General features: G+C 42.3%; 2 protein-coding genes across 4 annotated transcripts in view; both read left to right on the forward strand.

The window, feature by feature from the left end:
* Positions 1-21010, forward strand: part of LOC118413926 (brother of CDO-like) — a 45520-nt gene extending 24510 nt beyond the window's left edge. The window contains exons 1-15 of one of the 3 annotated variants that reach the window (XM_035817597.1): positions 56-268; positions 9935-10039; positions 10823-11116; positions 11570-11716; positions 12154-12294; positions 12825-12987; positions 13789-13907; positions 14367-14522; positions 15355-15465; positions 15956-16231; positions 16700-16810; positions 17892-17987; positions 19183-19395; positions 19879-20063; positions 20726-21010. In XM_035817597.1, the coding sequence (XP_035673490.1) occupies positions 9946-10039; positions 10823-11116; positions 11570-11716; positions 12154-12294; positions 12825-12987; positions 13789-13907; positions 14367-14522; positions 15355-15465; positions 15956-16231; positions 16700-16810; positions 17892-17987; positions 19183-19395; positions 19879-20063; positions 20726-20995 (2376 nt within the window). In that variant the 5' untranslated portion in view covers positions 56-268; positions 9935-9945 and the 3' untranslated portion in view covers positions 20996-21010. Of the gene's footprint in view, positions 1-55; positions 269-9934; positions 10040-10822; positions 11117-11569; positions 11717-12153; positions 12295-12824; positions 12988-13788; positions 13908-14366; positions 14523-15354; positions 15466-15955; positions 16232-16699; positions 16811-17891; positions 17988-19182; positions 19396-19878; positions 20064-20725 lie in introns of those variants that run through there. The other 2 variants (XM_035817588.1, XM_035817605.1) reach the window with 2 other exon arrangements.
* Positions 21011-21316: 306 nt separating this feature from the next.
* LOC118413986 (cell adhesion molecule-related/down-regulated by oncogenes-like) lies at positions 21317-24017 on the forward strand. Its single transcript, XM_035817679.1, has 4 exons — positions 21317-21577; positions 22357-22381; positions 22607-22775; positions 23770-24017. Exons 1-4 carry the CDS (start codon positions 21364-21366, stop codon positions 23995-23997), a joined length of 636 nt encoding a protein of 211 aa, XP_035673572.1. The 5' UTR covers positions 21317-21363; the 3' UTR covers positions 23998-24017.
* The last annotated feature ends 630 nt before the right edge of the window (positions 24018-24647 follow it).

Consider the following 24647-nt stretch of genomic DNA (forward strand, 5'->3'; position numbering starts at 1 on the left):
AAATGCCCTCATGTGGTTGGAATTTCTTAGCACGGTCCACCTAACTCACTTTGCTGGCTCAACATGCAAGTGCCCTTCTACCCTATGGCTTGCACAGAGGGAGCCAAAGATGACTTGGTATAAGTTGCACCAAACCTACCAATTTACATGGATCTGATTTGGCACTGCTGAGAGTGGAACAAGGGCAGTTGTACTTGTGTGTCTGCGCTGTAGCCGCCACCAGCAAAACCCCCGTTTCAGATTTGGATCTAGTGAAGGGGCAGACAAGGTAGGATTACATCTAGGTTTTATCTGTGAAGCTTATGGCCTTCTATGGCGACGCCACAGCCACATCATGGGTATCATTATTCTGGCGGAGCAAACTGTGTTTCTTTTGTCTGAGATGTCTGTGCCACCACTTCAACGTGCGATGACTTTGCTCAGAGCTGGCTGGGCGATGTTTTGCTGTAGACGGGCTTTGGTAGGATCAACAGCACTTTGTTGTAGTTCCCTGTAGACATTGGCGGAATCAAGTGTTGCACAACATAATTTAAGGGCAGTTTTCAGGCGTAGACAAGGTTGCATTGTACAGGAGGAAAATCTTTTCCAACTGTAACCACTTACTTTACCGTAACTTTACTCTAATACTAAAGAAAGGCAAAGACGGTTCGACTAGATTCTGGTCCCAGTGAAGTACATTTATTGGAGCACAACAATACAATCAGGAAACAGCAATAATAATCAATGCACTAAGGAATCCCTAACCATAACACGAGCCGTTGTGACAATATTACATAAGGTAGGACATTGCGTTGTGTTTTACTATACTATACAATACTATACTCACAGTTACAGGCACGGATCAGGCTTCAATGCGGCTCGGCGGGTATTCCAGTTACGACAGTGCACGTGCTCCTCTGTACGGACTGTTCTCTTACACGGACTCAACTCTAGCTCTAGCATGCTGTTGTATTTATCCTATACTAATTAGTCGGCATTATTCTTTTGATATTAATGAACCAGTCCTGTTACTTTTAACACACAAGTACAAGGTTGTGTTGGCCAGACAATCCTATTGTCTTGCAGAACAGAACTGGCAGACAGGGAATTAACACAAGGATAACAACCTACAAGATCAAAGACTGCTACATGCATACATAATATACAAGGTGTGAACGCAAAGACAAACATCACTGTTGCTATGGGCTGTAACTAAACATACATAGAAGTAAAGAGAGTATCAACAATATTATCATAACATGGCCAAATATGCCACTGTTACATCTACCCCCCTCCTTCGAAAGAAAAGGTGCTCCCGCACCTTGTCACATTTTCAACAACAGAGCATAAAATACATGATCAATTTTTTTCAGCAACAATAGAGCATAAAATACATGATCAATTTTTTTTTTCACTTGGGCAATACAGTGGTAAAGAAAATGAACATTTTTACACAGATATTCCAGAATCAACAAAGTTTTTTTTCTTCTTTTCTTTCCATAGTCAATAGCACATATGATCATAGATTCGCGCCTGATTGACATAATCAACACTCGATTGTTCTTCACCTCATCTTGACACACTGAGACAATAGACTCATTATCTTCAAGGAAACCATACAATGAAAACAAGGTACAATACACAACTGGCTCAGGCATTGAGTGAAGTGTCACCATGGCACGCAAATTTCGTGTAAACAGGAACCACAGTTGCATTGCGACTCTACGAAGAACTGAGGGCAGTGTGACACACGCCGGAGTTTCCAGCACAGAGCACGTTATGAGGTGTGGGTCAGCAGATCACCATGGCAACCCACCATAAGTATATATCACCTTATTTATCCCCGGGAAATGGCGGATACAGTAAGTATAGTAACCTCTGAGTGACGACAGCCTGTTGAGTACCGTATTTCACGGCCTCAGCCCAACTTTTAAAGCGGAGACCTCTCGGAGAGGGGGGTCTAACGTCACCGCGCTTCGAGCCCATTTACCTCTCCCTAGTTAGTTTGTCGCTACTAGGACCGGCCTTACTCCGCCCCGACACGGCCGATTGACCGTGCCGGCACAATGAACACACGTCATTGCTTTCTATGGAAGGGCTTACAGATACTCGAACGCACACTCTATACATTGCAGTTTGATCGGTTCTCTCATGAACCAAGTACACATGACATACAAGACAGACGTGACAATAATGTCGTGACCCCGAACCGCCATTTCCTTACTTAAACAAGTTCTTGAAGGAACGAATAATGCTGCCCAGTGGTGACCTCACGGACGTGTCTGATGCCTTTTTCCCCTGACATATGCCCCGCTGACCCTGAGTAGATGGCAAAGTCACCTGTTCTGCCATATCGGGACACTTCTCTAGGCTGCCTGACCTCTGTGTGACCTTAACAATTTTAGGTTGATCTATATTACTGAGTGCCTTCACCGAGTGTACGTCACGTACAGACATGTTTGTGATAGGACAAGAGTTCACAGTGTTCACATAGAAACCATAACGGTCTGGGGGATGACGGGTGCGGGTCGACCGTCGTAGGGCTGGAGAGCCATCTTCTCCATCATCGCTGTCCGATGCATCTCCAGGACTGGCGTGTTCAGCTGGCTGCACTGCCTGTCCCTCGGACTCCTCACTCCCCGACTTCACCTGGACACCTGCTGCCTCGTCCTCCGCCCTGACAGGTGCCTCACTCTCTGACTGAGCCGGGACACCTGTTGCCTCGTCTTCCGGATCATCTTCCGCTTGGGCTGGGTCTACCTGCTGGGCGACATCGTCTCCACCGACCGCGTCTGGCTGGACCGCACCACCAGCCTGCTCCAAAGCTTGTGGGTCCTCTCCACCACCCACTGTCTTGGCATCGGTCGGCTGCCCTGCATACTCCACAGTGTCAACTTCATCGTCGTCGCTGTCTGTTGCACTGTCATCGCCTGGAACAACAACACATGGGGGTACAAGACCCCCTGGCCGGCGGACTGTCTGCCGTTTGACTCGAGTCCCCGGGGTTAATACATGGAGCCCATCCCTACGTGAAGGAACACTGCCTCGAGCCTTTTCCTTGTCTTCACAATGAACAGGTTTGGACTCAGCATTACATGTATCAACTTCAGACATCCCAGACACAGACTTGTGTGTTTCTTTCACATTGCCTGCACATTTAACCTGGTCATCCACAACATTGCTCCTGTTGCCATTCCTCTTCCTTAAAGGACAATGTGCCTTCCAATGACCAAACCGGCGACATACAAAACAAGGATGCGTCTTTGGAGACGGTCTACTACGACTAAAATGACTGGGTCTACTCTTGTTTACATTGCCAACATTTAGATAACAAGTTCCCTTCCAATGTCCAAGTTTGTGGCACAGAACACACGGGTGTGTCTGTGGGGACCTGACTGTCCTACCACCGACTCGAGGGGTAAAACGTCTAACAAAACGTTCCTGAAGAATGACAATGGACTCATTAAACCGTTGACACAGCTTGATAATATGTTCTTTATGTGCGCGCTCCATCTGTAGTACTGTTTGCCACAACAAAACCACCAAACCCTTGTACTGCCTCTCATCAACTCCCGAGATTTGGCACAGTCTTGGGACAGACCTCGGTGTCGGTGCCCCTACACCGGCATCAGGCGCGGACCGTCCGCCCTGACCCAGGCAGGCTTGGTCACCCAAAACACCCCGTCCTCCCGTTTCCATTGCACAAACTCTACGCAAAGCCTGACTCGACGACAAGAACCAAGGCGCCCGTGTAATGTTCTTGCTAACAATTACTCACAGACCTACACTGCACAGAAAAACATATTACCTAGTCTACTTGTACAACTGCAGAGAGACATGACTTGTAATAACTTCCACGATTACCATGCGTACAGGCTTATACAAACAAACAGGTCCTTATACATACACTGGGTAGAACAATCAAAAGGTAGAAAACAACTTATTCCGATTTAGGTTAACAAAACCACAGCAAAACTCAGCCTCTGCAAGGACTAATGACGATTTTGCATATTCAGACAAACACGAAAGCTTTACAATTACAACGTACTAACAATGCTGACTATGTAAAACTAAAGGACATTCTTGTCAAAACCAAAACCAAGTGTTAGACAGACGCACTAGACTGTGTAAGTTTCGACAAAGAAATAACACCAATCCACCTTGGCACTTCGGACTGTCTGAACCTGACGCAGGACTTACAACCTACCTCACCCAATAACTAACTCAAGACAAAATCACATCAGCTATTTTAACAAAATCACATCAGCTATTTTAATAACAACACACCATTCCACCTCCCTGGGAATTTCTGAGAGTAAAATTCGTTCGATAACAACCAAAGTGAACCTAAACACCAGACAAGACCAGTACATTTCGGACATCTCCAACAACAGCTTTAAGCAAAACAATCATTAGGACTAAAAACAGCCATGTTCCATCATAAACACATCCAAACAAGTCAGGACGACTACAATACTTCCAATGGTGCTCAGAACAAACATGTGCATAGCTACTAGCTAGACTACCACAAGACTTTACCACTCCAACAAATATTACTCCACCGGGAGGGACAGAATCCTGGTCACGGCACCAATTTGTAACCACTTACTTTACCGTAACTTTACTCTAATACTAAAGAAAGGCAAAGACGGTTCGACTAGATTCTGGTCCCAGTGAAGTACATTTATTGGAGCACAACAATACAATCAGGAAACAGCAATAATAATCAATGCACTAAGGAATCCCTAACCATAACACGAGCCGTTGTGACAATATTACATAAGGTAGGACATTGCGTTGTGTTTTACTATACTATACAATACTATACTCACAGTTACAGGCACGGATCAGGCTTCAATGCGGCTCGGCGGGTATTCCAGTTACGACAGTGCACGTGCTCCTCTGTACGGACTGTTCTCTTACACGGACTCAACTCTAGCTCTAGCATGCTGTTGTATTTATCCTATACTAATTAGTCGGCATTATTCTTTTGATATTAATGAACCAGTCCTGTTACTTTTAACACACAAGTACAAGGTTGTGTTGGCCAGACAATCCTATTGTCTTGCAGAACAGAACTGGCAGACAGGGAATTAACACAAGGATAACAACCTACAAGATCAAAGACTGCTACATGCATACATAATATACAAGGTGTGAACGCAAAGACAAACATCACTGTTGCTATGGGCTGTAACTAAACATACATAGAAGTAAAGAGAGTATCAACAATATTATCATAACATGGCCAAATATGCCACTGTTACACAACTGTCGGTCCATCTGGGGAAATGAGACAAAGTACAAGACCACATCGCTCAACAATCAAGTGCATTTAAATGGACATGAACAAACAACAGATTGTTAAAAAGCCACATCATGTGATTCTTAGAAAAAAAGTTGGCATAATCATGTGAGTGAAGAAAGGCAGGGGAGTGACAGAATGTGGTTTCTGGTTGTCCTTTAGCTCCGAGGCCTCCTACGCCTTGATGATGAAGCTAGGTCAGCGAAGAGTTCAAGCATCACACAAAGTAGCCATGTCATGCAGGGCAGGGAGCTACACAAACCCTTTGTTGTGAGATCTGGGGTTACCCATCAGGCTAATTTACTTGGAAAACCATTTGGTTTTGATCTGGCATCATAGGCTGTTTTCTAATTTGCCTGTCCAGCAGACGTGGAGCTGCTGGTAGGGTGTATTTCTAATGTCACAACATGATACTTCTACTTTCATATGCGGAGCACCAAAGTGCACGATATCGTGGTAAAGGTCTGTGCTGCGAACCCCGAAGGAAGTAATGACACTGAGTTTGAAATGTATCCCTAGTTAGATATCTCGTTAATCTCTCTCTGAAAGTAGAGTGTCTGGAACAAAATCAAGTTTCGAAATGAAATTGAAAAAGTAGACACACGCAGAGAGAACAAAACCACTACATGGATCGTAAAGACCTTTTGCGTTTTACAGACTTTGGTGTTGTTTACGATAAGTCGTGAAAATAGTTTGCAAGCCACAACCTCATTGGGGAGAATACAGCCCGATGAGTTTGGGTAAACAAGGTAACCGTGATTGTTCTCTACAAGGTGGACGCTCTGTGATCTCTGGTAACGGATATCCCTGGAGCCATGTGTCCTCTCTTCCTGTTTGTATTGAGAGCCAAATCAAGCCATGCACATCTTTGACTGTCAGACAATTGTCTTTTAAACTCTTTTACCTTAAGTCCTTACCAATATTTTAGTTAGGGTGCTGTTTTTAGTATAGAAGAAATTGTTTTGGAGACGGAATTTATCATTCGTACCGTGTATTTTGGTAGATACATAGAATTTGGAAAAGCTCTTCTAGTACTAGCTATATTTTTCTCAACCCCAAATTTTCCAGTGGGAATAGTTTACGTCCATAATGTTATGTCGTTATTCATGGTTGATTGAAATGCCCACTTTTGCCAATTAGTGTTGATACAGTTTGTGTTGAGGCAGGAATAAGACTGGAAATTATTTCCTCACTTGTTGTTTCATTGTATATTTTTGATGGGATGGCAGGGATGTCTATGAGGTTAAGTTAATTATCGTCAACTAAACGAGATGAAATCATTTCTCTCTGGATTAGGAACTAATCATGATCTTTTTAATGGTTATAGAATCACAGTTAATGGACCCTTCGGGACACCTCCTTGACAATTTAAAGAAACACTGCTGTGACCATTCCTGAGACAATTCATTTCATGCTTCCTAGATTCTTGAGCAGTGCCTCCCTATTTAGCCAAAACAAACAAGACAATTTCATTTTGTCTGCAGTCAAGGTCTTCTGTCCTCATTTAGAGCTGGCCAATGTCAGATTTGGTATGGGTTTCACCCGGTAAATAAAATGATTCTGAGGCAAGTGGACTGTTTATGGACAAGGCTGAATGGCCCTCCTGCTGTAATGCTAACTGAGTTTGTTTTATATCAGCTAAAAAAACACTCTCTATGTAAACAAGGCTTAGCCTTCAAACCTGTCCTCACCTCCTTGTAACACACTAAGCTTGGTTGCTGAAGAATTCCGGTAGCCATCCTTCTCTGAGAGGAAGTTTTGGTTTAGCAGAAACCAACAGAACAAGCCAAACTTGAAAATCACTGGATACTTAACATTTGAATATGCTAGGTGGTAACTACTCTTTCTCTTAGAACAGGGCACTGCAGTGGCTAGTTGACATTTTGACTGTTTAAACTTGACTTGATCTAATTTCTCTTGTATACAGCATCAAGTTTATCACATATATTTTCTCTGAGGGTTGCAGTATGTTTTTTGTCAAGCCTTTATCAGAGGAATGTTTCCATCCGGGGGAAAAATGCAGGTTGAATTTCAATATTTAACTGATATAAGAATCATCCTGATCAAAGCAAAAGAACACACTGCAATGATTCAAAGGATTACAGTTTCGCCCGACTATTTGGGATTTGTAAAGTAGAGAGATATTGTCAGACAGGTCCATATAATGACAAATATTTCACCAGATGAATTATTTTATAGCAGTGACCTCCTTGATTGTTCTGAACCTCTGCACACAAGTCTAACTGCTCAACCAATCTGGGTTGATCATAAAAGCTTATTTTCTACATACAGTGCATCTTCATAGCTGGTAATGTTCCACTTTGATGTAGTCTTAAGTCTTAAGACAATAGTTATGAACCTCATATATTATAGTTATGAAGTTCTTATATTATATGTATGGTACTCAGTTAATCGTTTGCACTTGTATGAACAATCACCAGACGGGAAGAAGGACCCAGAATAAATCAGATTAATGTGTGCTGCGGGGGAAAAACAGCATATTGTAATTGGTTAAAACAGAAATCTTCAGACCCAAGACAAGCGGAATTTCCTCTCAGCTTGAAGGTTCTGTTAATAAGGTCCTGTTGATCAAAACAAGGGAGGTCACTGCCACAGGGGTTGCACATGGAATGTCAGGAGCCCTTGGAGAACCAGGTGCCTGTCAGTTAGTCTGCACACTGCCATTACTCAGGAAACAGCAAGGTCGGCTCTGCTGCCCAGGCACAGAGGTGGAAATCTGAAATATACCGCAGGATTCTAGCCAGGATTTTATTTTAGCGTAATTATGTTAATGGCATTGATAGTAGCGAAGTGACCAATCAGGAGGGTGGTGTGGAAGGGGGGCCTTGGCCCTTACACGATGAGATTTTGAAAATGTAGAGTAAAAAGTTGGCACTCTCTGGAACAATTATATCTTTACATATCGATTTTGGCCATCACAGAGGACGGAATGGGCAAAGATTCCCTAGCTGCAAAGTTCCATCAAAGGACAGAAGGACGGGTGCTTGCTACAACCATGCATGCCACATTTCCTGCCTGTGAATGACTAGAATTCTTCCACCAGAAGAACCCATCTAAAGACGATCCGCATGGCTGAGAACTGTGCACCGAGTTGTTTTGCTTTATTACTTCCAACAGGAAGGTTATGGTCTGGCATTGGTTGGTTAGTTTGCTCGTAAACAAGTCCCTTAACTGTAAGGAAGGTAGCAATGGATTTCAGCAGTTGGGGTATGTATGCGGGTAGGACTTATTCGAGGAAAAAAGAAGCAAGTATATTTTGAGAAACGTCTTGGTCCATCCCCAGACTTTGGGTTATTCTGAAGACGAAGTAGAAACATTTTATTCATTTAGGAATTCTATAGGTATAGATTCATTTCTAAGAACGAAGACCAATAACGTGTACATCTAATGCTGTCTTTCAGCCATACTAGATGAGTATATATCATGTACTGATGTTGTGTCAATTATAAGGCTATATGGCCAAGTCTTGTGTAACATATGATTTTAGTCAGTTGTACTAAGAAGGAACTAAACTCGTTCATGGGGGCATTGCTATCTAATGCTGTCTTTCAGCCATACTAGATGAGTATATATCATGTACTGAACTAGACTAATCTCCATTTCTCTCTGCACATTTCTGTCTTTTAGTTTTAGTATCAAATCACTTTCACAGAAGTAAAAGGCCAGGTCACCTGTGTGCAGGTGTAATTGAGTATCCACCTATTTTGCACACAATGTTAGTTTACAGTAAACACTAGGATACCTGGCATCATCAATATTACTTCCCAAAGGTCCTGTCTGTCATATTAACAGTCACACTCAGGCAGTTCGAAAACAAGTTTTATAACTCCTGATACACATACCTGTGTTACCCATGTATTTTAAACAAGCCTTTGTTGTTGCCAGGAAAGTTTTGTCAAATCACACCTCGCAATAATTTTGAAGGATTACAGCAACATTATCAAACAGAGGAGTATCGAATTTTGGGCCGCTGGGATTGCCCAGCCTTTAAGTAAATTCCAGTTTACAGTTGATAGTCACACCACTTATAGCAAAAGGAACACACCAGCACTTTTGACGTGTGTCAGGTTAACATGGCTCTTATGTGAGTGTAGTTTGTGAAGGTGATTACACGTTCCTTCTGGAGAAATGTGCAGCAGACTGTTTCAAGGGCCTGTTTCCAGACTGGCATTTCAAGGGAGCTGGTGTGTCTCAAGTTTCTCTGATTTTGACAGGCCATTTTCATACTCATTTATAGGTCACAGTTATGCCATTTGCTATCACTTGTAAATTGGATTTTGGAGATTTCACAAAGAAAGAATCTTGTGTAATTCCTGACTTTGAAATCAGGTCCTTTCCCACATGCACATACAGTTGGTACTGACTGGTGTTTCTAAAGTTGATGTTAGATTGCAGTTCCTGGTACAAAATAATAGCCTTAATTTGTTTTTATACTCAGTAATTAATCTTTGGCACATGTTTATATAGGTAGCACAAAGGGTTCCATACAGGCCATGGACATGAACAAACTCACATCTGTATCCATTTGTTCATTGTGCTGCAATTTTTTTGGGGACATACCTACATGCAGCTGTGTGAATGTATTGATTCCTCGGTAAGCCTGACAAACATGCCATTGTTTTAATACAGGAGCCGAGCTAATGGCATTGGGAAGAGCTACCGATGAATGGGCCTCCCACAGGTGGTCCTTTCTGACTATTCTGTTGATATCTGTACTTCAAATCATCGCAGAAGGTAAGGCACTCGAATGGAATACTTTTCTCAGAACTTGTTACCCAGTTTAGGAAACCGCTATGTCCCTCCAACATTGTGTGCAATTTAGAATCATATCCACTTGCATCTGTGTAGTAGACATTCAGGATTGCCTGCTTGAATCCGCTGACATTCTGGTTGTGAGCACACTTACTTGAAAGCAATATCAAGCCACAGTTGGGAAACACATACCTCTGCCAATTTTGGAGTGCAGCTCTTGGATGTGGCATTTCCCTGCAGTACTTTACTGGGCAAGAGTTAGGAAGTGCTGTAACTCTAGATGAAGAGGATCGTCTAAGTGTGACAATGTGTTTGTAAAATGATAGGTCTTTGTACATGATGTGCCATATTTTTGGATAATCTCCAGGCAGATTTGCCAGTGGCATAAGATAGTATCAAAGCTGGCTGAGGAGTATAGCTGGCCAAAGGGAGTCATTAGCCACTGGGTAGCCAAACACAAGTTCCTAGGCGGGCTTCACTCCTCTGGCGGCTTTTGATTCTATCTTATGCTACCGTAGGATCTGCTTGGAGATTATTTTTTTAGGGAACATTTCCAAGTAACTTAGCTCATTCCAGTTTTTGCATTTGAAGTGATTTCAGTGACTTTCATGCCCCAATGTTGAAAGAAAATACACACACCCTTACTTAGTTACTCTATAATAAGTCCTTCTGTCATGAAATTCTTTATGTAAGTTATTACATATAGAACAGAAAATATTTCTTCTCCAGTTTACAGGAATTGATTTTTAGCATTATTGTTTTCAGAATCACCACCAAAATTCAACGTTGTGCCCAAAACGACCACACAACAACCCGGGAGCAAAGTAAAACTGCGCTGCTCGGGAAGCCCGCGTGGCGCAAAATTGTCCTGGTACCACAACGGTCAGCCTCTCAGCTCCAACCCAGTCCCTGGAGTTTTTGTCCGAAAAAACGGAAAGAAACTCATCATCGAGAGGTTCCAGAGAAGTAAGAGCGACCACCATGTGGGGATGTACCAGTGTGCAGTTACTTCAGAGGCAGGGTCTATTATTAGCCCACCAGCGTACCTACATTTGGCAGGTAAGAATCGATTCTTCTACTCCCATTAGGTGAAGCTTAGAATTGTGACAGACGGTCACAGCATGGCAGACTTGAGGTCCTCATGTCTGTCATGTGAGACAGTTATCTGGATGGTCTTCATACTCATAGCGTCACCAGATGGAGGACTGAACTAAACTGAACTGACTAGAATTGTGTGTACATAGCCACTGACACGTATTCCTGATTTGTTGCATTATGGTTTCTTTTTAGGCCAGTCAAACAGAGAATGTTGATACACCTGCACAATTCATGTGTATTCATGGTGCATTAGTTCATGATGGCCAAAATCTGTTAACTAAATTTTGGACTGAGCCTCCTTTATTTTCGATCAGAAATTGCCAAATGTGAGAAATGGGTGAGTATTTACACGTTTGCATGTTTCCAGCTTCTGTATGTCAGATTTTCATTACCTCTCTTGTTTTCTTCTTTCAGAAATCGCCAAGTTCAAGACAGATGTTCCTCAGAAAGTCAAAGTACTACAGGGCAACACTGCAATAATTCCTTGTGTGCCTCCTGCCAGTAAGCCAGCTGCTAGAGTCCAGTATAGACACGAGGGCAAATGGATAAGAAATAGCACAGGTAGGACTGCTGTACTGTGCTCATTCCTCCATTTTCAACAATTGTGGGTTAGTCTTGTATTCTATCCAGTAATGAAACCAGCACATGTGTAAGACTTAAGCCATGAATGTATAATGTGATGACCATGATCTAAGTTCATATCATTCCTCAGAACCTTCTGTGAAAATGTGGCTTTACCAGTTTGAGATTTGTCTTTTTCGTCAGATAGATGTATTGAAGTATGACTGTTGAATGATTAAGGTGAGCCTGACTACCCCTATTTTGTGATCTTACTTGGTAGCTCCTGAAAGAGAAACTACCTTCTTCCCTTGCACAAGCATACACTTCAGTCCTAAGTTCTAAGTACAACTCTGTGTGACCAGCTCCACCATACAATCATCTGGTAAAAATGTAAATTTACAAGTTTAACTTAAAAGAACTCATCTGTCCTGTTTCAGAACGGATACTGATCACACCGTCAGGGAACCTGCAGATAGCCAATATAACACTAGACGACTGGGGTCTCTACAAATGTGCGGCGGTCAACCCGGTAACGTTGCATCAAAGGGTCACCAACACCTCCAAGGTTAAGATTGATGGTAAGTTAAACCAACATGTGGTTGTGACTTTTCATGACGTAGACTCAGCATTCTTGCTCAGTAGAGTCTGCTGGACTTTTTGTAACATGACGCACGGGGGTAGTTGTTATTTGTTATCAGCAAGACATTGGAAGGAACCCAAATGCAGACTATATAGAGCCTCTCAGGCCACACTAGTTTTATTTGTTGCTTCTCGGATTTACCTGTCCATTTTCTTTCTTCATTATCCTAAATTAAATTAAGTCCAGAGAAATAACTATACAGGTTTTGTTATCACAAACCTGTAAATATTGCCATTCAGAGGCATATACACATAATTTCAGTCTAAAACAATCATTATGCCTTTTATTCAAAATATTAGTAGCAAATAAAAGAAAGGAATTCTTTGCATAAAACATGCTATTAAACTCCTCAGGCTGTTTTTTTTTCAGCCCAGACCTTTTGAAAAAAAAAAATTTTTTTTATCTCAGAAAAAATCTGGGAAGCAAAAAATAAATTTGTTGTGGCCCAACCAAAAATGTGTATTTCAGAACCGAGAAGAAAGCAGCCAGCACAGATAGTGTACCCACCGTCTCACAAGACACTCAGTGTGCAAAGAGGGTCAGAGGTACTACTGGAGTGTGTGTCCTCGGGGTACCCCACACCAACAGTGACATGGAGATGGGATCAAGGACAACTGGACACTGCAAAAAGGTTGGTGATGCCTCCCACATTGTGCCATGTTGATATGATTATATGGATGGCATCCTCTGGGAACCCAAAAACTTAAAACCACCGGGGAAAAGTCCTTTTTCCAGCTACCACGAATTTAAATCCCCGCGAACTTAAATGCATTTACAGTTGGCCTTGTTGTAAAACAAGGTAAAGTCGTTAACAATCTTCTCTAGTATGATATTTGATAATCTGCCTCTCTGTTTATTGACATGTACCTTGACCCTGATGATTCTCTTTCAATCAATCAGCATGTGATGACTTTAGCTGCTGGGTTTCTTAAATTGGTTTTCAGCACTGCATGTATGTGCAAGTGTGCCATCTGGCTTAGGGGAGGGTACACAGAAAATTAAGGTCCAGGTCCTGAACCTGGACCTGAATCAGTATGTGAATGGACGATACTCAAACAATGGTCCATTTAGCTACAAAGAAATATATTCAACTCCCACTGCCATTTTAAAATCCTACAAGGATAACTGCCTCTGTAAAATTGACTGTAAAACCAAAGTTTCAAATAAAGTTTCAAACTTGGTAGAAATGGCTATAAACTCTGCTCTACTTCGCACTTGGTATTTTCCAGTAAGCCCCCAAATGTGTGAATGTCTGATTATATGATATGTTCATTTTCAATGTCCAATAAGAAAAAACGTTTTTGTACCCCTAATCTGGCTACAAGTTATCAATTCATGTGTTAGTAATAAAGACATTGCGATGATTCTTCATGCCCAACATAGACATTCTAAGATGCCACAAAACTAACAACATGAAATTTATCCACTACAGGGTGTTGGATAACTTGTTACTGTCGGATGTCCAGCCTAGTGACTCAGGCATCTATACTTGTTCAGCAGAAAATGGCAAAAATGCCAGAGTCAAAGTCAACTACATCCTCACTGTGACAGGTATGTTGGGACGTTTACTTGAAATTGAACACTCACAAGGCTTGTTGTTTCTTATATCAAGCAGTAGTTCCACTACAGTTAACAAGAAAATCATGAATATTATATTGGGATTGGTTGAATTGGTAAAGATATTACACTTGTTGAATTGTTAAATTGCCAAGTAGGTTATATTTTCAGTTAAGACATGATATTGTGTCTCTGTATGTAGGTCAACAGCATTAAACTAGAGTAACTGGATAGACATTCATGATATTTGGTATTTGAGTAGCGGTTGCAGAAACAAAGGTCCTGTTCGAAAATGGTTCATCTTGCATTTTTCGTCAGCACTGCAGCTAGGCGAATGTGTGTGTGTGTTTGCGTTGTGTACAAGATAACTGGAGACATTGTGGATCGTACTAGTGACTATTAGAATTTGTGAATCTTAGTTTTAAGTACAACTTTCAATGTTTTTCTCTACAGACTCCAGTAGTATTACCCAAGGTCCAGAAGACACCGCCACCACCGCTGGGTTGAATGTCACCTTGACGTGCAGAACAACTGGCTCGCCAAAACCTGACGTCCACTGGCTGCACAACACAAAACCTGTGGTTCTGGATGAGAGGCACTTCCAACAAGGTATCTGTTATATACAGTTTGGATTAGTAGTAGGCCTTAGGCTTTTTAAAAGAGGTGAAATGACAAGATTTTGCCTATGCACATGCACACACACACGTACACCAATGCTGAACATGCTTCAAGGCAAGTTCTCTTCACAAATCAACAGATTCATTGGGCTTACGTTTTAGTTTGAGTGGCTTGTTTGATGTTTTTTAAGGTTAACCAAAGGTAGATCAATAAATACACAATACATTATTCTAATTGATGGCAATTTGTCCTCATGCAGTTTAACCTTCTTTGGGGTGTTGTAATGTTACACCAGGCTGAGTAAATAATTAGAAGGCAATACAACCACATGGGAGACATGAGTATATAAATAGTGTGGGCAGCTAAGCTGATGGAGGTAAACCTAAGACAAACAAGAGTGACTATTCTTCAGTACACACAGCAACATCATTCTTCAACAATGTACTTGTTAGGTAGATCTTTTTTGTTTTACCTTCATAGCTTTTGGACCTTTGAAAAATTGCCTTCCACCAATTTTTGCAAATTCATTCATAGTTAGGATAAATCTGTTCTTCAAGTAGATCTCTTTTACTTATCAATTCACAGCTAGAATGTATAAACTCTCTCCAACTAGATCTCTTCAGTGTCACTGACGAAAACTAGTGGATGCTAGTTGAAACGTCTGACAGTTTCCAAAACCATATCCAGTTGCTTGAGTAACTACTTTTTGGTGCATCTTATTACCTGCATGTCTAACCTTCATTGACAGATCTTTGTTGTTGTTGTTTTCATATTTTCTGCTTGAGTTTTCACTGACCAGGATTGTTACCTTGTGTGTCCACAGACTCTGACCTGGCGATCCATGAGATTCAGCCAACAGACGCAGGCATGTACCAGTGTGTGGCCAGTAATACACTCAACACCGCCATGGCACAGGCCTGGCTCAAGGTCGAAGGTCAGTGGCCATTTGTACTGTTTATGGTACTGTAAATGCCACCACATAAAGTCCTTTTTCCCGCTACCGCGAAATTAAATCCCCGCTACCTTTAATGCATTTACAGTATCTCCATGAAAAATGGAGGTATAGTTTTGGGTGCGTCTATCTGTATGTTTGTTTGTATTTTTGGATTTTTGTAGTCAGCTTTTCGTACTCAAGAACCTCTGGATGGATTACGATGATATTTGGTATGTGGGTAGATGTTGGAAAGACAAAAGTCAAGGTCAATTTTTGGCCACCTGGTATGTGACATTGGTACTGCAGCACAAACTTCCATTTTATGTATCTTACATCATCTTTATCTTTATCACATGTATCTTTATACAAAAATAAAGATGGTTTTAACCCCCTAGGGAAGGGCACACCAGTTGGTTGTGACGACACTTCAGGATAGAAGTGTGACAGAAGAGGAGACGTGATGTTGACAGTGTTTTATTGTTGCTTGCAGTGCCGAAGGGTTACCCCACAGTGGAAACAAGCCCGTCAAACGTGGCCACTGAGGCAGGGGAGATCGCCGTGTTTGCCTGCAAGATTTCGGGCAGTCCCGAGCCGGACGTCCAGTGGGAGCATAATGGCAAACCTGTCACAGCTGATGGAGAACACATTGTCATTGAAGATGGCACTCTGAGCATCATCCGTGTGTCCAGGGAGGATGAGGGGCGCTACAAGTGTTTGGGCAGCAACTCTGTAGGAAAATCATGGGTCGCAGCCTCTCTAACAGTCTGTAAGTGAAGTTTGATGAGCATCATTATTACAGAAAAGCTAGGAGAAGTTGAATTTATCCAGCAGTAGTCTCATTTTGTATCTGTTAATTGTATCTTTTCAACATGTCTTGTTGTGACCTGTACTTAGCCTGCTGTGGCAAAAATGTATAATAAAGGTCTTCATATTCCAAAAGAAAAATGATTAAGTCTGATCTTCAGGCAACAATGGTATCTTGGACTGGTCAAATTGAATATCTTTCACTGCACTTTGTACTAGATATCTCAAAAATCAGGAATTACAGTATCTCATTTTTCCATAACACTGACACCAGAGCAGGTAGGCATGTTCATCATCATCATCAGTCACTGTGTTCTGCATCTACAGTCTTTGAGGAGTCCTGTCGCTGCATTCAGTCTTTCCTGTGATATGCTGCATGTTCGTTCAGCTGCAAAGAAAACTAATGCATCTGTTGACTTGTGTCTCGCAGTGGTGCCGACTACTCCCATGACTTTGGCAGTTGTGAAGTCCGGAGACTTTCACCATCGCCGGGGACAGAATATAATGGAGAGGAATATGTGGCTGCAGAAACAAGTCCAAGGTTTGTACTGGGGTCACTGTTAGCCTAGTCTGCGTAACACAAACTCTGCTGTCCACGGCTGTAACTGGCCGCTCCTCGCAGAGGCTGGCAGATGTTGGGGGGCTGCTATAGGCGAGATTTAATCAGGCTACTGTTAGCCATGATGAACACAAAACATGCACCTGGGAGGTTGTAATCAGGTTTGGTGAATTGTGAATAAATTGCACTGATAATAACTCAATGGAAAAAATCTAACTTGCACGATCCGCATTTTCAATTGCCCGGAACAATTGGGCTAGTGAACTTGTCCAACCCTGGTCAACACAATGACCACTGCTCTACTATGTCAGCAGTTGTGGAGCTGACCAAACAATGTGATACAGAATATCGATGACTGGTAGACCATGTTGACAGAGAGAGGTTGATGGATAGACGTCTGATATAACCCAACTGAATTTTTATGTTCCTGCCCTTTGTCACTCCAGACTTAGAAACCTCTGTGTTAGCATGATGTGTGTAATGTTGATGCTTATGTCATCTTCAGTTATTTCTGATCAGTGTCCTCCTGTTGTTGTTGTTGTTGTTGGCTGTGTTGTTTGAATTGTTAGTGTTTCGCCACAAAGTAGTTACTCAAGCAACTGGATATGGTTTTGGAAACAGTCAGACGTTTCAACTGGCATGAACCAGTTTTCGTCAGTGACACTGAAGTGATCTGGAAGAAACTGGTCTTTTATACCCATTCTAAGAATGAAGACAATTTTAGCTGTCCAATAGGAAACATGTAAGACAAATTCAGGTGAACACAATTTGATTCCAATAGAAACAAAGGTAAGGCAAAGTCAAGCTAAAGACCAGTTTCTTCCAGATCACTTCAGTGTCACTTACGAAAACTGGTGGATGCCAGTTGAAACGTCTGACCGTTTCCAAAACCATATCCAGTTGCTCGAGTCACTACTTTTTGGCGTATCTTATTACCTGGATGTCTAACCTACATCGATGTAACTGTTAGTGTTGTTTGAACTGTTAGTGTTGTTTGAACTGTTAGTGTTGTTTGTGCCGTCCATGTTAACCCCTAGTCGTGGTGTTTGAACTGTCCCCACAGGAGAAAAAGAACGTGGTAGCCAGAACAGTGGACGTTCAGCACCAGTCCCCCCTCTTAGTGGGCCAAGAACCCCAATAGGCCCTTCCTCACAGTCTGGTATGTACATTGGGTTAGTCTTTTTTCTATGGCGAAAGACTGTTTCCACCCATTCCATTGTTCATATCAAACTTTCAATAGCATCCGCTGTCATCATCCCTTTTGCTGCAAAAATGTTGACATGAAAAAATATCCATTGACTAACACTTCAAATGAACAAACAAGTGAAACCTAACATAAGGGTTAGCATCAAAAGTTGATGCACTGAACATTGACACCCTGAAGTAGAAACTGCATAATACCATTTCATTCATGCACTCTTAATATGTAGTCTAGTTATTTTAGTTGTTCAAGATTTGTTTTCCCACTCAAAAATTCTGTAGATTTAGTATGTTAATTGTTATGCAGTTCATCCTTGTGCAACTTCCATGATACTCTGTAGCTATCTCAGTATTCAGGCTCGAAATACTTCTTCTGCATACCTGCACAGGTGCATTGAAAACTACCTGCACCAGACATATTTTACCTATACCTCTCTGAACTTAAGAATCATGAATCATACTAAAATTATTTAGGAACCATGCATTGCTATTTTTTTCTTTCACATGTAAGCAATTCAGCTAATAACAATCCATATACACCTACATCATAGGACATTTATATATCAAACCCAGTAAATGGACCAGTGCAGGTTGGGTGCAGGTAGACACCAGAAATACCTGCACAGCTCCAACTTTACCTGCGCTAACCTGCATATGCAGGTGGTATTTTGAGCCCTGGTAGTGGAGCATACTAACTCTGTTACTCTTTCTCTTTATTTCTCATGCTTCCTGCTTGTCAGAACCAGGTTTGAGACTGTTGTGTCCTTTTACCCTCGTGTAGCCTGCCCTTGTCTCTTACTGATCTGTCCTTTGAGTGATTTGTTACCGGTAGGAAAATATGGAACAGATAAGGAGTAACTGTGACAGAAAGGATGATCTGCAGTCTAAAATGGGGTAGGGAATCTCCCGAGCACCCTTGGTAAACCCCTGCTTTGCCTTTTGAGTCGGTTAAGTTAAGCTTGCCTAAGCTTGATGTTTCTGACTTTGGGAGAAGAAATGCTGCTACAGTAATCGCTATGGGCAACTCTTCATCACCATGATTGTAACATTAGGCCCTACAAACTTGATAAAAAAATTCCTTTGCCCAACAACAGTGACATTTGAAAGGCAGATGTTAGAGTATAGTTGAGTAACTCTGTTCCTTTCCTTAACAGTTCCTGAAGCACCAAGTAAGCCACGGATCAGTAGGGCATCCGACACGTCCGTGTACGTATCCTGGGTACCCCGGTCAAATGGAGGGTCTCCAATCACAGCCTTCAAGGTGCAGTACAAGAGAATAGCAGATGGGAGCAAGGAGCGCTGGCGGACAGCTTCAGACAAGATCCCTCCCACAACACTGTCCTATCAGGTCAAGACGCTACAGCCAGGTAGGGATGCTAAAGTTAGATGAAGTTGACCATACATCACTGTGTGATGTGCAGGCCTGGCACACATCTCCGTTTCACAGCACTTGGGTCACACATAGGTCACTACAGCAGGGGGCTAGTCCACTGATAGTGTAGTGTGTTTAGCTTCCACACTCTTAGCAGAGAAAGAATTATGTACCATCTTTTAAAAGTCGTTGGTATGACCCGGCTACAGCTTTGGCTAGGGCTGTCCCTCGCATTGGATGTGTTCGGGGAGAGCCACACCTCGAGCATATTAAAGAACCCACCACATTTATCAAAAAGAGAACGGGTCCTTCCCGGTGTGAGTGGATCAAACCTTACAGTCTGGTCTCCGGGTTGACATATTGAACAGGTGATAGTCACCTGTTATGTCAATCCTTCCACAAACGTGGTAAAACTGAATAGATAGATAGATGAATAAATGTCATCTGCTGACATTTGTGCTCCGTTCATTGTTTCCAGGTCAGACCTACAGATTTCGAGTCATCGCTATCAACGGGCTGGGGGAGAGTCGCCAGAGTCAGCAGTCAAGCCAGTACTCCGTGGAAGGTCACGTGGTCAAAGGTCACTTGAGCAGGCCTGTGGTTGGGCCGCACATCACTGAGATACTCGCCGTCAGTCCCACCACCATCTCTGTCAGATGGAAGGTAGGTATCAAATACACACTCGGTTGTTCATCATCATCATTGTACATCCAATTTACACCAGTGAGGTACAATACATAGTACATTTTTTCCAGTATGATTTGTCCTTCATGGCAGACACTAAAGTAGTCCCTGACAGTCCAGTGTATCTTTCTGTGGATGCTTTGGATGCTCTATTAGTCCATTAGCTGACATACAAAAAAACTTGTACTGAGCTTATTTTCCTGGACGTATGTCTGTATGTATTGTCGACCAACTCTGTGCCTTCCTTCTGCCAACCAGTCCATCAGTCTCTCTGCCGGCGTGTTGCCACGAACCACAATGCCCTGTCAAGGCGAGCCGGCACTGTCTCACCACAGATGAAATGGCTGTTCAGTTGCGGTTGTTCAGTAGTGGCAAATGCATACATAGTCATGGCTTCAAGTCAAAGTAGATCACTTTACTTGATGAAATCTTGAGAGTATGTGGAGAAGGACAACCTAACCGTTCACACTTACACCACAGCTTCAGAAAAGATGCTGAAGCCACATGTTCCCCATAGGAACTTTATTCGAACCAACACACAACAAACATGTTTCATCGTGTGGCTTCCTCAGTGTTATGGAATAGTCTCAACCTAAATCTTTGTTCATAACAGTCAGTGTTTTCTTCCTCCATCACAACAGTACATGGCCATCGACAACGTGCCCATCGACGGGTTTTACATCTACCACCGCGAGACGGACAGCGACAACGAGAAGGACTTTGTGCAGAGCGTCGTGAACGGCGTCGGTGTGCGCAGCTTCCGCCTGGAGGGCCTGCAGCCCGAGATAATGTACGACATCAAGATGCAGTGCTTCAACAGGGCCGGCAGCAGTGACTTCAGCAACGTCATGATGAAGGAGACGCTGCGTATGTATTTCTTTGATTTGTTATGTATTTATTGGACTAGTTAATCTGTAATATCCAACACAAAAATTGGACTCACCCAAATTTTCGACTGAACAGCACCAATGAACAATCCACTGCTGTCGTGATGTCACAGTTTACTTCCTCCAATAATGACTTCTACCAACACAGATGAACTTTCAAGTTGTTATGTATTTGTTTGATTTGTTTGAACCTTCATTTATTCATGAGAAGCTCAAAACGGCAAGCAGGCCACTTTTCATTGAGGTCATGAGGGAGGTAAGGGTCAGATAAAATATAACAGAGATACAGATTACATTGAGTCCTTACAACAGTTAATTTGTAAGGTTTGGTTCATTTGATCATGACTTGACTATACCTCTCCTTCTGTACAGCGATAACTTCACTCGGAACCATGCCCATCCCTGTTCACGACGAGGGGGACCGTGGCGGCCCGGTCGACGTGAACATCTACGGCGGAGCCCCGGAGAAGAACAGCCCCGTACTGAGTACCCGTGCCAGCAGCGACATGCTGTACCTGATCCTGGGGGTCGTGCTCGGGGTCATGGTGCTGGTGCTCATCATCTTCATCGCCATGTGCATGTGGAGGGCTCACCATCACCCCACGAGTCAGTGTTTCTTGTTGTTGCAATATACTGTAATTCCTGATTTTCTCAATGTACTTTTATGTTCGCGGTTTTCACGGTTACGACTGTAACATGACCTCATCATTACCGGCAAGATATAATTCGTTTTGGTGACAATAACAAATAAATTCATTCACCGTGAACATTTAGTTCCGAGAACAAGTTAATTTTCTCAGACCGTGAAAGTTTGGTACCAAGAAGACAACTTGAAAGTGAATTACAGTGTTAAAATTAGACATGTCTCCGTGGCCGAGTGGTTTAAGCGACCCAGCTGCTTGGCCATCTGGATCCAATTCTGTGGATCTGTGGGACTGAGTTTGATCCCAGGGTCGGCTCGGCTCGGACATGTTGTAAGAGATTGCTTTCGTCTTTCGGAAGGGACGTAAAACGGGGGTCCTGGTCTGAAATGGAACTACCTTGTTGCTACCTGGCTTGACGAACTCCGAGTTCTCTATGACAAAAGAAAAGCATTAGGACAGGGATATTCAGCCATTTCCTGGTTCAGAGCACTGTGTACTTAATATTGACATTTGGGAGCAAATATTGCACAGAAAGGTAAAAAAAAAAACCATTTTGCATTTGTTATGTAAATGTTGAGGCATATAGAGAGAATCCAGAAATCCTCATTTTGTAAGTATGCCTTGACTAACACATCAGTCTTGGTCTGTTGAATCGTAGCAGGCTCACTTTTTCTGTTAGAATTTTTTGTACTTATATCTCTGTTCTCAGCACTGAACTTTATTTCTTTATTTGATTTGCAGAAATGGACCTTGAGATCAGCAAAAGGTGAGAATTGCCTTCAGCACATTTTCACCAATGAAATATTTGCTTTTGTCAGCTGTTGGATTTATAGATCAGCTACAGTCCCTTGTGGTAGATCCAGGCCAGTTCCTGTTTAAGTCATATAAAGTAACACTGAAATATGTATAGAGTAGAAGGAAAAAGCAAGGGATTTTAAGTAGTTCCAGAGTGTCGCGACATGCTTCCTAAGTGCCCCGATGTGTTTTCCAGGCAATGCATGGAGCAGTACCAGAAGTCTATGATGGACGGAGACCTGGGCATGTACAGCGGCAGTGTGGCCGACAGCCTCGCACACCCCCACCCACTCAACGGGCTGGAGTACAGCCACTCCCTGGCCAAGCTGGAAAAGGAAGACACGGAATCTGTCTGTCCATCACAGGTGGGTCCGGGGGTCACACCTGAACCAATCCCAGGGTTGAACAAGTCCACTAGCCCTATTGTCCAGGGCAAGTGAAAGTGCTGATTGAGCAAGTGCATGTCCTACCTACCCCACTTGTCTGATCGGGCAAGTAAGATTTTTCCATGAGAGAGATTTTGATACACATGTTACCTTTCACATTCATATCATCAAGCATTGGTCAACACAGAAAAATAGAACCAACAATAAAAGAATTCCATTGATGGAATTGACAAAAGACAAATGTCATTTAAATGCCCGGACAAGTGAAAAGTTAGTTCGGGCAAGTAAATTTTCTATGCACTTGCCCGATAGGACAAGTGAATTTTAGAAATCTTGCCCAACCCTGCAATCCATCTTTGAAAGTACTGCAAGTACACTCTGGATGTGCTCGTCACTCTGTAAAATCAATCAGGACGACAGGTCACTTTAAGGCTCAGCATGGTGGAGATATGATTGAAACTACATGTGTGTAAAGTGGTGATTCTGACATTGGCAGTTTTGGTGAATGCACATGCATCTGCACAAAGTGTTCCATTATTACTTAATCATTCTTGAAGTTGTAGTTCAGTGTTATCATTTGATATTTTTATAGTAACACTGAAGCAGCAGTTAGATGATTCTTCCTGTATCATTTTTATTGCCCACTGTCAATCTTTTTCTGATGTTCATTTTTTTCCTGTGTGCTTCCAAGTCTGTTGCTTGAAGTTGTAGTTCAGTGTTATCATTTGATATTTTTGTAGTAACACCGAAGCAGCAGTTAGATGATTCTTCCTGTATCCTGCTTAATTGCCCACTCTCAATCTCTTTTTTTGTGATGTTCATATTTTCCAGTGTGCTTCCAAATCTGTTGCTTGTTGTAGGTCATTGTTATTTCATACTTCTGTAATAACACTGAAGCAGTAGTTTGTCTGATTCTGCCTGTATCCTGCATTACCCACTCTCAATCTTTTTTTCTGGTGTTCATGTTTTCCAGTGTGCTTCTTACAAAAAATGCTGTGTAGAGAGAGACAATGGGTCCATCTGCAGCGTTCCCCCACCGCGCACCTTTTACCAGAACAACAACCGGAGCCAGTGGTCGCTCCCGTCAGAAAGCCGGTGTGGACTCAGTGTGGGGGAGGAGGAGGACAACTGTGACAGTCTCCCTCGAATGACATACAAATATCCATATTATAAACCATCTTACAGGCATGCAGGTCAGTAGTGATGTTGGAACTCTCTCTCTCTCTGTCTCTCTGTCAGTCTATACAGACTATGACACTACGCAAAAAGAAACCAAGCGATAGAGGAGACTACAATACAAAAGTGTACAAATCTAATACAAAATATGTAAGCTTAACATTGTAACTTTATAATTATTGATCTAAAGTCCAGAGCTCAACAACAACGTTGGAACATCAACAACAAAAAAAGAATTTTCCCATTATTAAGTGAACAGTAGACCAACCACAGAAGCATTTTAGTAGTATACCATATAAAGTAGCATTGACTGGTGACAGATGTTATTGTGTTTTCATAATTTTAGAATTTATAGAACTTAAAAATGTTGTATGTATCCTGTTCATTTATTTGACCGTAAGTTCATCTATGATGGTAATCGACATTTAACCCTTTGGTGACATTTTACACTTCCGGTCTGGATGTGTGACTTAGGCTTTTGGTCATTTCAACTTGATAGGGATCATAGGACTGATCGAAAGCTTGTTGGTTAAAGCGCTTTATTTTGTGTACGGGTGTTAAGTTTAAAATTGCAACATCATGTTCATGTATTTTGTTGTGTATTCTCTTGTCCCAGGTGTAAAGCAGTAGAGGACATCCAGAGAAAGACTACCGTATAAGCAGCATCACACGGTA

This window comes from Branchiostoma floridae, chromosome 1, assembly GCF_000003815.2.
Source record: "Branchiostoma floridae strain S238N-H82 chromosome 1, Bfl_VNyyK, whole genome shotgun sequence".
Classification (NCBI taxonomy): domain Eukaryota; kingdom Metazoa; phylum Chordata; class Leptocardii; order Amphioxiformes; family Branchiostomatidae; genus Branchiostoma; species Branchiostoma floridae.